General features: G+C 41.0%; 1 protein-coding gene across 4 annotated transcripts in view; it reads left to right on the top strand.

Annotated features, from left to right (window-relative positions):
- Window positions 1–346: 346 nt before the first annotated feature.
- The window catches only part of LOC147239089 (zinc finger protein 518A), a 43,144-nt gene continuing 28,296 nt past the window's right edge, over window positions 347–15,194 (top strand). The window contains exons 1-2 of one of the 4 annotated variants that reach the window (XM_086195693.1): window positions 347–696; window positions 7,412–7,488. Coding sequence is in view for 1 of the 4 variants with exons in the window: in XM_086195690.1 (XP_086051816.1) it covers window positions 663–696 (34 nt within the window). In the remaining 3 variants the exon portion in view is untranslated. Of the gene's footprint in view, window positions 702–7,411; window positions 7,489–15,194 lie in introns of all 4 variants that reach the window. The other 3 variants (XM_086195691.1, XM_086195690.1, XM_086195692.1) reach the window with 3 other exon arrangements.

Here is a 15,194-nt window from a genome sequence, read left to right as displayed (position 1 = left end):
TGAAGCTACCTTGCTTGCACTGCAAATCTGGTTTGCTTAATCCATTTATAACATTTATAAATGTTACATTCAAATGGACATGACAGGACAGATTGATGTCTTCAATGGTATGGCAGCTTTTGGTAAACTGACAATGTTTCATGCTTCATGCAATATTAGTATAACGTATAATATATATATATATATATATATATATATATATATATATATATATATATATATATATATATCTCGTGTTCACATTAATGGCTGACATCCGACATGTAGAGCACTTGGAAGGAAATGGCGTATATCCGCCATTGCTGCTCGTTTCTCTCCTTCCACTTTGTATCACACGCATGAGAGTGAAATAGGGCTGACGCTGCGATTACTCTGATCGATTATAATGAAACTCTTGTTAAACGGAGTGCATTTGCAGTTAATAGAAACTTGTTTTATTTGTGTTCACTTTGAAAAAAATGTAATTATTGGTACTAGTTTAGTATTTGACATGTAATACATATTCATCCGCTTCTACGTGTGTGTCAAGAGTACAAGCAATACCCGGATGGACTGTCATGGCCGCCGACGCTGTGGTTCAACAGAGAGAAGAGGGAGAAGGCAAATCTTCTTGCTTTTTGAATTTTCCTCGCTTCGTCTCCTAATAATGATGTCGGTCGTCAATGGAACACAGCTGGAACTTCCATCGAGTTCATAGTAAGGTATTACAGATTTTCCGTAACTTTAAATATCTTCGCGTGGGTGGGGGCTTTATTTAGGTGTAAAATAACTGGTCGTCAAAGTCCAAAGACAAACATGATTGTGAATGATTTATTGTTGTTTCTCATATAGAGATGTTAGTAACTACAATTCTTTTAGGTTAAATTACTTGAAGCCCCATGCTTATGTTTGTTTACAGCCTGTAATGCTCCTACTAATGAAAGCGTTCACTTGCCTTCTCTAAACTTACGCGACTAACTAACTCGGAAAAGTGAAAAAGAATTCTATTAAGATATAGCATTATTATTGAAAGGCTGCGAGTTACCGTATTTCCGCGTTGTTTCGGTGTTGGTTTAGTGAGGCTACTGATACGGCACGTGGAGACAATTGCAACTTTTGCCCTACAAGCATCATTTATCTTATGGCGTGAGTCTTGGGTTGCTCACCTGTCTCCAGTATAGTAATATTCAAGCCCTATTTACATGTACCTCATCTCAAGTCACTTTAGGTTTTATAGTATTACAATTGATTGATCAATTATGCAATTATCTCTAGTTTAGTTTGATTTTATTTAGATGGTTTAATTTACGTCAGGTTTTCAGAGATGCTGAAGGAATTAACAATTAAAACTAAGGTTAACACAAGTATTTTGATGAATAACACAAGCTGAAATGTTGTCTTCTGAGATTGAAATGGTTTCTCTCAATAAGTCATAAATCATGGCAGCCATTTTTCTCCTAACATGGCTTCCAGAGATCCACAGAGTTGATGGCTGACTAAGACAGTTTAAAAAATTATGCAACTCTGTTGGTTTATCAGTTTGCTTTGTAATGGTTTTTGTATAAGCACAATTTTGAATTACGGTTGTAACAACCTCTGTGATGAATGAGAGGATTATGTTGCATGTTGCATTTGATTTATTCAATGAAGTGAGCTTGCCCTTAATTTAGTGGTTTTCAAACTTTTTCTGTCATTCCCCCCTTTGGAAGAAGAAACATTTTCATTCCCCCCCACACCAATTTTTTTTTGTGGAAAAAATAGGCCATGTTTAACTTTATTGACCTATTGAAAATTACAAACATTCCTTTAGTTTTTCAGAACTAGAAAATAGTGAAACAAAATGTGTTTCATCCCTGTCACATATATCCATTTTAAAAACAGACCTGATAACAGTTGCTATGAAAGAGGTTAAAAGCGTGCTTTGGTTCCGCTGCGAAAAAAATTCCGATGTCCAAACATTAGTTCCCCTCCCCCTCACCGGGGGGAAAAGGGGAGGGGGGGAACTAATGTTTGGACGTCTACATTTTTTTTTTGCGGCGGAACCATAAACAAAGCGAAAGGTGAGTTGGAACTACATTGGGTGACTTGCCCCCCCGGGACGCCTCCGTGCCCCCCCGGATGCCTCCGTGCCCCCCGGGACGCCTCCGTGCCCCCCCGGGACGCCTCCGTGCCCCCCCGGGACGCCTCCGTGCCCCCCCGGGACGCCTCCGTGCCCCCCTGCCACACATTTTGAGAAATGCCGCTTTGATTTAAGGTATACAAAAAACTAAGACAGCTGTAATAGTCATTGTATTGAGGCTTGTAATCAAGACATCTCAACATGTTGAAGGTACTGGTTGTGTTTCCTGCCAGTACTTCTTTTGTGCTTGCAGTTAGGGGTTTTTAGCTTGGATTTTTAATCCAGAGTTAGTGATTATGGGTAGATGTATTCCAAAGGGCAGCAGCACTTAACATGACCTCTGTTGTACGTAAATAGTAGAAATGCACCGATAGCATTTTTCTCTGCCGATTCTGACCTCAAATTTGTTTTTGTTTGTGGGATCTGCCAATACAGATTTTTTTCTGATTCTGATTTTCTGTTGAACTATACTTGATGGAACATAAAAAACCCATAGAAATCAACTTCAGTGAAAACTTTTTACAGTTTCCCCCAAAGTGAGCTTGTTTACTTGATTGTTTACAACTCTAAGAAAGAAAGAAAGGAATATAATGAAATGAATTGCTGTGTATCCAGCTGTGTCTGAGATCTTTCACTTATCAAACAAAAGCAGTTGAATGCAACATCCAATGAAGGATACCAGAGGCTAGTTCTTGGCTACGAGCTGTGCTTACTAACTTTAGCCTCTTTCCGTTTATTTTCTTCTTCAAACTGGGCCGGCTCAATGGGGTGATGGAGTTTTAAGTGTCTGATTGGATTTGTTCTTTGTTATGGCTCCCCCATGGTTTTTTTTTTGGTCTTACAGGTTTCAGAAAATGTAAGCTTTATGTCCTCATTACTCAGTGAACAACTTCCACACTGACCCAGAATTTCCACTGGGCACAGCTGCCCAGCAAAATGCTGTGATGCCATGCTTGTTGGTCCTCCACACAGCTGCAATGTCCAGCTACCTACCAGCTGTGTTGGCTTACTCAGATTCTGCTTATTTTGTCTTCGTCAATGGATTTATGTGTTTTTGTCATGTGCACGTAGAGTATGCGTTTATATTGTGCCCTTTTCGGGCCTGTTCCTGTGATCAAAGGACTTCAAATGGTGTTTTATTTTGAAAATTGACCATATACTATGACATTCATGTGTCAAATTTCCTGTTTGGCTTGATCTGCTCTTTAAAAAAAAAATGATGCACCGTCTGTTCCTGGTGAAGCAGCACCAAGACTAGTAACTGGTTAAGAACTGAAAACACATGACCCTGATTGGTCAGGCTGGTCAACCTGAAAACCATCTGATCCCAGTCCCTGGCAGGTCAACCAGTGAATCCCTAGTAAAAAGACAATGAACTGTTATTTTAGAGATGGTTTCCAGATAGCTGTATCGATCGCCATTTCTCTATCAATCGCTATCTAAATTATATGAATGTAATTATCTTTATATTTTATTTTAATGTTAAACATGAAATTCTATGATAGCTCCTGAATGCATTAGTTTATGTGACATAGATGTAAATGAACTCATTTTTAGATAGCGCTTTTTTACCTTCGCTGCACTGAAAGCATTTTACAGTGTTGTTTCATTTACCCAGTCATACACCCCTTTCACACTGAGAAACACTTGTCAACTTGGGTTTTTGGACCCTTGTTTGCTCGGCATTCGGGCGCATTCAAGCTTCCAGAAGACCCGCGTCTGAACTCCCGCGGTGGGGGCTACGTGCCTGTGTTTTTCTCTCTGGTACGTCATCGCGCTGACAATGTCATCATTTCACATAAATGTGCGCTGGAACACTGAGATGTAAACAAACGACAACATGGATGTCGCCGAGTCGAACCTTAGCGTTGTCGTTGCGTGCATTGCAATGTTGTCTCTTTTGCAAAGCATACAAAGTCGGCACAGGTTGGAAAATATCCGAGTGCTAATGCAGCAAAGGAGGAGGGAGTTTTTGGCTCGTCTGGAAGGGAGCAGAAGAAACTACAGGTGAAGCCTGACAGATGGCATAGTGACAAAATCTGGATGCGTCAGAAAGGTCGTGTGAGACCTAAGGCGACGTGGGTTGCCTTTTTCACACTGCAAGCGAGCCGAGCCGAGCCGCTAAACACCCGGGTCGCTTGCCGAGTCGGTCGACGCGGGTCGAAATGTTGAGGTGACCCTTTCAGAGTGCCGAAAAACCTGCGTTGACCCGTGTTTTTGGTGCAGTGTGAAAGGGGCTATACACACTCACACACTGATGGTGGAGGCTGCTGTGCAAGCCACCCTACACATCAGGAGCATACTTAAGGTCACTTGGACATAGTCACCGGCAGAGGTGAGGATCAAACCAGCGACCTTTCAGTTGCTAGATGGCCACTTGCAACGCAAAGAAAAACATAACCCTCAGGCTGCTGTTGTGCTTCAGGAGTATGTCATGTTTAAACTGTTTGCTGCCAAGTGCATTGGCAATTTTTTTTAAAACTTGTTTTGGACCATGTTTGGAGCAAAATCTGCAGTTCATAGTGGTGTTGTCTAAGTCAAGTAAACTCCTGCAGCCGTTTCTGATAGAAACATTGTTTTCTGATGTTTCTCAGCACAGAAATGTCTTCTGGATTTGACTTTTCAGATTCACCTTCTCGAGATTTACTGCTGTAGAGTAGGGTTAGACAATATGGCAAAAATATAGTTGTTTCAATTTATTTCATAAAAGTATCACAATCTTGACTTTTATCATGATTCTTAAGTTTTTAATTCAAAATATGTGCTTTTGATAGCTTAAATATAGTTCCAAACGCTTATTACAAAGATTTAAATCAAAGGGCAACACCAGCTATCATCTCTGTAAACATAAAGAAGTCTCTCTGACAGTGTCAGCATTTTACAAAGTAATACATTTATGAAAATAGGATGCATGGCAGGCCTGTTACTGACCACTTACACACTGTGCAATGTAATGCACACCAGTAAGTGTATATCTGTAGGTAAGAGGTAGGTGGATAAACGGCAATATAAAAGTTTCTGGTAAAACATGATTTGAAATGCACCTCACGGATGCCCTCTCAATGTGCGTTCACACTTTCTTTCCCCCATGAAGTTATAACTTCCGATCAGAAATTTTTTTCTCCTCAACGCCATAAGTTAAAAAAAAAAGAACACAGTCCACGTGCTGTTGAAAATAAATGCAGCCCAATGGTTTTAACGTGGCGAGGAAGCATTATCCTATTAGCGAAGCTTTATCCAGTCTTATCTGGTCTGGTAGCATCCAGCTGCCTGAGTGAGTGTGATATTACTTTGAGGTACTGTACCGTTATTGTTACATCATTCACGGTGCCATGACTGACGCGGTCAAATACTTAAAAAAGGTTCGCAATTATTTAAGCGAGGTTATCCTAACTTTCTTTAGTTATATTATCAATCGAGCATGACATGATATGTAAGCAAGCTAAAGCATAACAGACACAATGATCATGGAAAACTTGTTTAATTTTTTATTTTTCTTTTATTTCACAAACCAGTTATTATGAACTTACCATTGAGGCAAACTGCTCGGTTTTAGTACATATGCACTATTGGCTTTTCAGCCCCGTACACTACTTCACTGTCACTCTTTGGGGTTGCTTTGGAGTGTGACATAAGATGAGTTGGCGTGCACTCTACTGGATACACAAGGACGTAATTTCTAAGAAAATCACCATATTAACGGTATTTTGTAATCGGCATCACCCATCAACTGATGATTACTGATTATCTAATGGCTGTAATAGGCTAATTATATACATCGGAAAGAATAGTTGAGCTTCAACTACTTATTGGAAATATAGCTTGGGGCAAATGCTTGCTTGGGTTTGCTCCTGAAAGGTTTTTTTTTTTTTTTTTTTACTCAAAAAAGGTAATAATGCCATCACTGGATACCAGTATCCATTTATCCTGGAATTCAGTTTTAAATGTTCAACATGTACTTGTATAAATAATATAAAAATGTAATTATGATTGAAACAGGCTCATCGTCTTAAGAGTTTAAGGTTGCTACAAAAATGCAAGTTTTGCTGTCTTTTTGGCCCAAAAATTCTACACCAAACATCTCCTAAGCTTTTCCAAAAACGATTGATTTTATTAACATTTGATAAGAATTCAGAAGTTTGATAGGGGTCACCTATTCTCTATGTAGAGTGGAACCGACTCCTTGCTAAATATCTGACAACAAGTGTTGTGCACTCGACCCATCTTTGTTCTGCCATCATCTTATTTTCCACGTTTTACAAAAGCTGGCATTAATGAAAAGTGGCAAGTTGCATTAGCAGTGCTTGCTACATACAGTAGCAGCCTTTGACGGGCGATGAGTCCAAAGCACTAATGTCGCTGTGTGTAAGCAAAATTAACTCTTTATTGTACCTGACTCTAAATGGCAGACTATAAATATAATACATTGAGTAGAGTCACATTGAAACATTAATAAATTTTTCCAAAAGAAATGCTGCTTTTCCATCAGTGATAATGGTCCCTTTTGACCCTGACCAATTAAAGATTTAGACTGCTTCATTGCTTTATATATTTTTTTTGTACATTTTGTCCTTTTTAATTTGCATTATATCTGTTTTGTTTGCATCGTGGCCAACCTCTAAATGTGATTTCAGTGTCTAGACCTCAGGATGCACTTAATTTGTCCGTGCTTGGTATTAAGGTTAATCACTTTTGATCAGATCACTCAGGATGGCTCTTAATATAAGATATGCACAGGACCTTTAAGCAGCTGGCAAGCTAAACATTGGAACATTCAGCTTCTAGGATTTCAGTTTGTAAAATCCAACAGATGTAAAAGTTAACAGAAAAAGAAAAAAATATCCCTCATCTCAGAGCCACTTCGGTTCAAGGACATGAATACAAATTCCCTTCTCCTTACATGCCTTGTTGCCAGTAGCAGACACAGAAGTCTTCACTGTAGATGCTAGTCAGGTGCTTTTCAACTTAGCTGGTCATTCATTCAGTCAGTCACTGACAGTTCACATGACAGGGCTTCACCTCTTCGTGACAAGCCAAAAAGATCAGTATTAACCATCAGTTGACATCATAGAAGATGGGCGTTAGCAAACAAAATTTTGTCAGGGCATCCCTAGTGAAAATTGATAATGTGTATTACGTGACAAATAGACATTCAAAAAAAAGCTTTGAAACAAATTCTCTCCACCTTTATTCACCAAGGTCTCCACATAGACCTCCGCATACAATTTTCCAACTGCAACTCTTCACATTTTAACCAAACATGACCACAACAAATGACCTTTTATTGCACCTTCTCTCTGTGCCTTCTTACAGATACTGGGGCCAAACTACAAAGTACTCTTCTTGAGAAAACATGCATTGATGTTTGAGTTTTTCCTGAAAGAATACAGGTAACATTAACTGCTTATTAAATGTATTTATACTAGAGCATGGCCTTAATTGGACAGCCTTTTCAGATCAATATTTTATGTATTTAAAATAAATTATGCTTTATATTATAATACTTTTTTATGCGAATTTGTCTATTTAACAATATATTGTTGAAATTAACTCAAGGTGATAGCATTTAGGGCACCACAGTGGTGCATTGGTTAGCACTGTCACCTCACAGCAAGAAAGTTCCAGGTTCAAGTCCGGGGCTTTTCTGTGTGGAGTTTGCATGTTTTCGCTGTGCCTGTGTGGGTTCTCTCTGGGTACTCAGGCTTCCTCCCACAGTCCAAAGACATGCAATTGGGGACTAGGTTAATTGGATACTCTAAATTGGCCATAGGTATGAATGTGAGTGTGAATGGTTGTCTGTCTATATGTGTTGGCCCTGCAATGGACCGGTGACCTGTCCAGGGTGTACCCCACCTCTCACCCGTAGCCACTGGGATAGGCTCCAGCCCCCCAGCGACCCTTAATAGGAATAAGCGGAAGAAAATGGATGGATAATGGATCTATGGTTTTGTTTTACTATATTTCTTCAACACTGAAGGTGCTGCATTTGCAGAAAGCAACTACCGTAAATTCTGGACTATAAGCCGTGACTTTTTTTCGACGCTTCATGCCCTGCGGCTTATACTCCGGTGCGTCTTATATGAGGATTTTACATTCACCCTGGGGTGTAGCGGGCAGCGGCAGCGGGCAGTAATTCCCTATTGTTCCTGATGGTAGCTCCAAGTACCGTACTTAGGGAAATTCCAGGCCAAATGTTATGGTAATTTCCTTAAGTACTGTACTTGGAGTGTCCAGTCCATGCCGCGGTGCAGTGTAAAAAGAGCATCACATGATATTTTCAGTCATTTGTACTCACCTTCAAGATGGAGAGCAGAAGAAGGAATGCTTATGATGCAGCTTTCAAGTTAAAGGCAATCAATCTGGCGGTTAAAGATGGAAATAAAGCTGCAGCACGTAAGTTTGGCATAAACGAATCGATGGTGAGACGCTGGAGGTGGCAACATTACGAACTCACCCAATGCAAAAAGACTACAAAAGCTTTCAGAGGTCATAATAGCAGATGGCCCGAACTTGAAAACGCTCTGGAAGACTGGGTCAACACGCAGAGAATGGGCGGCCGAGGTGTTTCCACTGTGCACCGCGGCTTATTTACCGGTGTGGCTTATAGGTGTACAAAGTTGATTTTTTTCCCTAAAATAAGCATCTGCGGCTTACATAACGGTGTGCTCTATCGTCCGGAATTTACGGTATTTGCCTACTCCCATGTTGACATGATTAATTAAAAAAATGAAAAATATCAGTTTAAGGTAGATTTAGAACAGATAAAAAAATGTGATTAATCGTGAGTTAACTATGGACAACCATGCGATTAATCAGATGAATTTTTTTAATCGACTGACAGGTCTAGTGTGTGTGTGTGTGTGTGTGTGTGTATAGTATGTATGGAGAGAGAGAGAGAGAGAGATGTGTTAGGGCTGAGCGATTGATCTAATTTTAATTGTCATCGAGATATCAAAATGTGCGATTAACACATTGCAAAAGTCATGTGCCCACAATGAGAAGTTCATTTTCACATGCTGCGAAAATAAACCAATCATATGCGACGTTGTTAAATTAGCTGCCCGTTTGGCCTATGACAGTAATTGGTAGTGTGGTGTCAGCTACATACAGCGTGTGGTGATAGCCGACAATAGCAAGCTAGTGAAGCTGAGGGCAAGCGTGTTATGTGGATGATGGCTGAAGATGCAGGGAAAACTAGTGAGCACGAGGGAAATGAGGTGGACCTAATGGCAAAAAAAAAATAGCTCCTCACTCATTTGGAGCTATTTTGGGTTCAAACAAGACGACGTTGTACGAGCCCAGGTACTGTGTAAAACATGTGGGGCGGTCGTGGCACCTACAAGGGGAAACATGACCAATCTTCATCAACACCTGAAACACCACCACAAAAAACTGCACAAACAATTCAAAGACAGCCAATGCGTGAATCAGCCGACAACACAGAGTCCGCAAAACATCAAAGGATTGCAGCGACTGTCCATTTCTGTGAGTTTAGCAAACGCAACTCTGCAGCCACTAGTTCACCCTTTGAGAGACTCTTTAGCGCGTCAGGGAATGTGGTTGAAACCTAGCAAAGTGAACATGCTGGTGTTCCTGTGTAAGAACTTGAAGTAAGAGAGGCGTTAAAGGAGTTTTGGGATGAATTAAAGCTGCAAGCAGCGTTGTTAGGGCCTGAGCCCCTGAGCCCCTGCACGGCCTGCGGCTGCGTCCTTGACACCGGCCTGAATCCAACAGTGTCTTGGTCAAATCCCTGGGCCTTGTAGTTTAGGAGTTAGAAGCCTGAGTCTGATCAGAGAGTGAGAGCAGAGCTGACAGCTGACCCTTAAAGAACCCCTCCTCGACTGCACTGTCTCTGATCTGTGCTAGAGTGGAGAGAGGAGGATCAACAGAATTGTAGTGTGGAAAAGCGAAAAGAGTTTCCATAAAACCCAGTTAAATCACCATTGTGTTATAGAATGAAAAACTCTTTATTTCCACGTTGAACACATACACACATATTTTTGAATATGTTTTGAATATCAGAGTGAAAACAACATGAACAAAATAAATAAAAATGCTGCCCCTTTTTGACAGTCACAGTCTGTGAAATGTATTCATAATGTAAAAAAAAGGATATGTGTATGGGTGCGAACATTGAGGACAGAAGGACCCAGCCTGCTTACGGAGGCCCTGGGGTCACCTGATGACCTTCACAGAATCTCTGACATCACACTGCCATCACCTATGTGTGAAAGACTGAGTAACAGTTGCGTTCGGTTTGCATGCACAAGAACACTTTGCAGGTCACACAGCGCACTCTGGTTCTTCCAGTGCAGCCTGGTTGTCTGCAGCGCATGGCATTCTTCAGGCCCATCATCTCTGGGAGGTGGGCATTAGCCCTCCTGCGGACCGAGACATGGGGCACCTCTGTCACATGACATTTTACCCCTTGTTGTGCACCTTCTTCCTCTGATTGTTCCGATAGGTCAGCATCTGCACCGTGATGCTGGGCCAAGAGGATCCTTGCCACTTCCATACGGAACTCAAGGAACTGGATGGGTCGGATTTGGTCGAGCACTTATTACATGGTCTTTGCGATAGAGTAGCCAGCTGTTGGCTAAAGCCAGATCCGTGAAGTGCATGACCATCCGCATTGTCCACTTCTTAGTACGGGTGCTCATGCGATAGTAACTGATCATTCTATCGATCAAGTCAACTCCACCCATCTTGGTGTTGTACTCACGGACAATGCTTGGTCGCGGAACAGGGACATATTTTTTCAACTTCTTGTCCCAGCGCTAGCAGGTGTCCTCAGGCAGTGTACCGTGAACAACAGACATCAGCAATATAGGCTTGTTGTCGTACCGCTTGACTACACACAGTTTTCCATCTTCAGCGGACACTTCTGCTGAGGTACCTCTTCCTGCGCTTTTCATGGCTTTGTCACTGGGTAACTTTTTGTTTGCTCCAGCGAGTCGGTTCTTCATTATTGTACCAGTTATGTACAGCTCCTTCTCAATCATTTGTTGCGCACCTTTGATGGTGGTGAAGAACCGGTCACAATACACTTATGTGTCGGATTTCAGGGTTTGACAAAGACGCTCGATGACTAAGCTTCCCAAACCCAGGTCCTCGGGTTCTTCGACCTTCTTGATCAGTGATTGTGTACCTCAATAGAGCTCAAAGTCAAGCACAATGCCATCTGCTGTAGCACACACAAAGTTCTTTATGCCAACTGGGTTGGGCTTCATTGGCAGATATTGTCTGTACGGACAGGCTCTCGTGAAGGGTATCATTTTCTCATCAATAGATGCGCAGTCAGGTCGATTCAGAGACTTGCAGCCTCGCAGAGTCCGCTCCAGAAAAGGCTTCACCTTCCAGAATTTGTCAGACATCTTCAGATCTTCAGGCACATCATCATCAATTACCACTTTTATTGCTCCCCTCAGTTTGAAGAATCTGGCACGCGTGAATCTGTCAGTGATGGCAGTGATTTTAAAGGCTTTGGACCAATACATCCTAATGGTTGGGTTTCGGATGCAGGACATTAGAATACAGGCACCAAAAAAGTGATCTCATCAACTGTCATGTTGAGCGGGTCCCCACTCCAGGACAGTGACATGGCATTAGAACATGTTGAAATCAGTGTCATCAGATCTCTATCGATGTACTGGTCAAATTACTCTAGTGGGGTCCAGCCATTTCTGTCCAGATCACTTTCCTCCTGATGCTGATACTCTGCAAGGTTTGGCGTCAATGGAGTAGCCTTCCAGCGTATTCCACGTCCTGCACAACCAGAATCAGAATAAAATGGTATTTAGTATGTATAGTATTTATTTTTATATTTATTGAAACAGTTCTATATTAATAGTTTTATATTTTTTATATTTATTAGTATGTAAAGTATTTATTGCAGTAAGTTACATTTTATCTATGTAAGCAGAAAAACTTGAATCTGTGTAGACGTTTACATGAAATTTGAAGATTTACCCTCAAGGCATGCTAAAATAATAACAATTACCTTGTTTGGATTCTACATTTTTATTTTTTGGGGTTTGGCTTGGTCCTGGTGTTGGCTCCTCAGAGTCATCTTCTGCATCTTCAGTCTCAATCGGTACAGTTCGACATCGACGTCTGGGAATGTGGGATGAACCTCTCCCTGTACTCTCTGTCCCTTTAGAAGTAAATAAGCATTCTGCCTCCAATCCTCCAAAAAAGAATACATAACATAAACACAAATCTACTGGGTCTTGACTAACCATTATCTGCACCACGGCGACGTGTACGTCCTCTGCTGTGCTCTGTGGGCTCAGGAATGGGGTCCTCATTGTCACTACTACAACCCTCATCCTCACTGCTGCTTTCCTCCTGTGGTGGTGGTTGGTAAATTATATCCAGGATGGGATTATCATTGTGAGATACGTCTAAATCTGAGTTGTCCTCATCAATCAAGCCAAGTAGCTGCAGGGCTTGGTGCACAGAAGAACGCTCTGGAAATAAAAACAATGGATTTCAATGGTACTGTACAACGTGAAGTAAGAGAGGCGTTAAAGGAGTTTTGGGATGAATTAAAGCTGCAAGCAGCGTTGTTAGGGCCTGAGCCCCTGCGCGGCCTGCTGCTGCGTCCTTGACACCGGCCTGAATCCAACAGTGTCTTGGTCAAATCCCTGGGCCTTGTAGTTTAGGAGTTAGAAGCCTGAGTGTGATGCAGAGAGTTGAGAGCAGAGCTGAGAGCTGGCCCTTTAAGAACCCCTCCCCCACTGCTCTGTCTTTGATCTGTGCTAGAGTGGAGAGAGAGGAGGATCAACAGAATTTTAGTGTGGAAAAGTGAAATAAGTCGGCATACGTTGGTCAAGAGTGACACTTAATACCATATTTTTGTAGGGATTTTTGTCAGGAATGCAGTGGTGTGTTTTTAAAAGCTGTGGGATATATGGTGTAGACGTGAGAAGCATTTGTTTGACAGTATGTACCCTGAGAGGACACGGTCTCCCCATAGACTTCCATTGTAAGCGTGAAACGTGTCTCCCCCCCTTTGAGGGCTTATAAAATCCAAACGGAGCAATTCATATAAAAACCTTTAGCAACTTTTAATCAGCACAGTTGGGAGAGTAATGTGTGAAAGTTTGGAAGTGATGCCATTATCGGCCTAGGAGGAGATAGATTTTGTTCGGGGAGTAAAAAAAGTCCTGATTTTGACAGTTTTGTCCAATTAGTGGACATTGTGTTGTAGATAGGTGAGGGGTCAGAGTGTATGAATTTTGCGTCTTGATGAGTCCAACGGTGTTGGTCCCATGTTTGTGGGAGTTTCGTGGAAGGAGTTATAGCGCTCTAAATTATAAAAAAATTATCTTTTTGTTGTGTGGCTCCCTAGGTGGCGCTATAGACTTTTGTGGTGTTTTTCTTTTTGATTAGTGAATGTTTAGCCAGACCGGACAATTGTGCCGAATTTCAGCGAATTTCATGTATGTTCAGGGGGTGAAATTAGATTATGCGTGTTATGCGCATAATGCGCGTGCTCATTGACAGCAAGAACAGTCTAGTACCAGGTTTTGAATGGGTGTGTATGTGAAAACCGACTCCGGGCGGTCTGGCCGAGTTGCCTCATGGGTTTAGGGAGGGCTGGGACACTGTTAAGTGTGTGTTTTTAGTGTTTTTAGTGCTGCTAATGTGTTGCTCTGCCGAGCAAACATAATAGGGTCTTCGCCCGAAGTACCTTCAGGCTCAGGCCCTAATAAATCTCCCTTTCCCTTGATTTAGTGGTTCTACATTATTCACTTAAAGTTTTCTCCGTCATAGAGCTGTATTTGCCACATGTTTAGCAAGATGATGGCATTGGCAGGTCTTGATCTTTATAATGGGAGAAATGTTAAATTTGCCAGTTGCCATGTTTAATTTAAATTATTTGTTTTCTCCCAGATACCTTTTAGTTAGTCTTGGAAATTGTTTGAATTTGCCAACAGTCAGGTTTGAAACTTGTGTTAAAAATAAAAGCACGTGTTGGATACAAATAACTGTTCAATTTCTTTATTCAATGGGCATCTGCTACTAAATGTTTGTGGTCTATGTTAGCTGTAAATATTAAAACAGAAAGATACGCTTTAATGTAGTGTAGCTAATGTGTACCCTTTTATATTTCTTATTTTGAAATTCTTTTTTATTTGGAAAGGCAAATCTCCATTGCACAGAAAGATACACTTTAATGTACGTAGCTAATGTGTACCCTTTGATATTTCTTATTTTGAAATTCTTTTTTATTTGGATAGGCAAATCTCCATCGCAGGCAGTACAGACATAATAGCATTTTCCTTCCAAAACAAAACAGTTAATGTGGATGGACACAGAAAATAAAACAGGGTTTGATTTTGGTGCCTTTCCTCAATTTCCTAGGAAGAATTATTAATTTTTTCGTGTGAACTGGTTTCTCAGTCCATTTACTCCAGATCCTATAGAACTTGTCTTGTGCCACTTTAAGGGAAAAAGATACCCTTTCCATAATGTAAATCTTACGGACGATTTCAATCCATGCTTCTATAGTGGGAACATTCTTTAGTCAACCACTTCCTCATGATCACTTTTTTGCTGGCCGCCAACAACATAGCTAAGAGCTTTTTATCATCATTGTTCCATGTGCCCCACAATAAATTGCTCAAATACACAATCTCACAGTTAAATGGAATGTCTACACATAACACCTTTTTTGATATGCTTGTGAACCCTCACCCAGTATGGTTTTATTACCGGGCAATCCCAAAAGACATGGAAGTGGTTGGCCCCATTAGAGCCACAAAGTCTCCAGCACACATCTCTGTTACCCTACTGCCATTTTTGAATTGGTTTGATTAAAAAAAACAAACAAAAAAAAACCTTACAATGTTTTTCCAGCAAAATTCTCGCCACGTTTGACACAGTTGAAAACTACTGTAGCTGGCATATTTTCTTACAACTTTCCCGTGAAATTATTACCCATACCTCATTCTCCCATTTCTTCTCAATGTAATCTGCATTCTCCTTTTTAGACAATTGTATCGCATTGCATTATTTGGAAATTATCTTGTCGCCGGATCCGGGTTTCGTTAACAACAAAAATACCTTGTTCGCCCCTTATTAACTCCTC

Source organism: Aulostomus chinensis, chromosome 23, assembly GCF_037954235.1.
Source record: "Aulostomus chinensis isolate RoL2024-O1b breed Wild chromosome 23, RoL_Achi_v1.0, whole genome shotgun sequence".
Classification (NCBI taxonomy): domain Eukaryota; kingdom Metazoa; phylum Chordata; class Actinopteri; order Syngnathiformes; family Aulostomidae; genus Aulostomus; species Aulostomus chinensis.
Note: the sequence above shows the minus strand (reverse complement) of the source record. Positions and strands in the feature narration are given on the sequence as shown.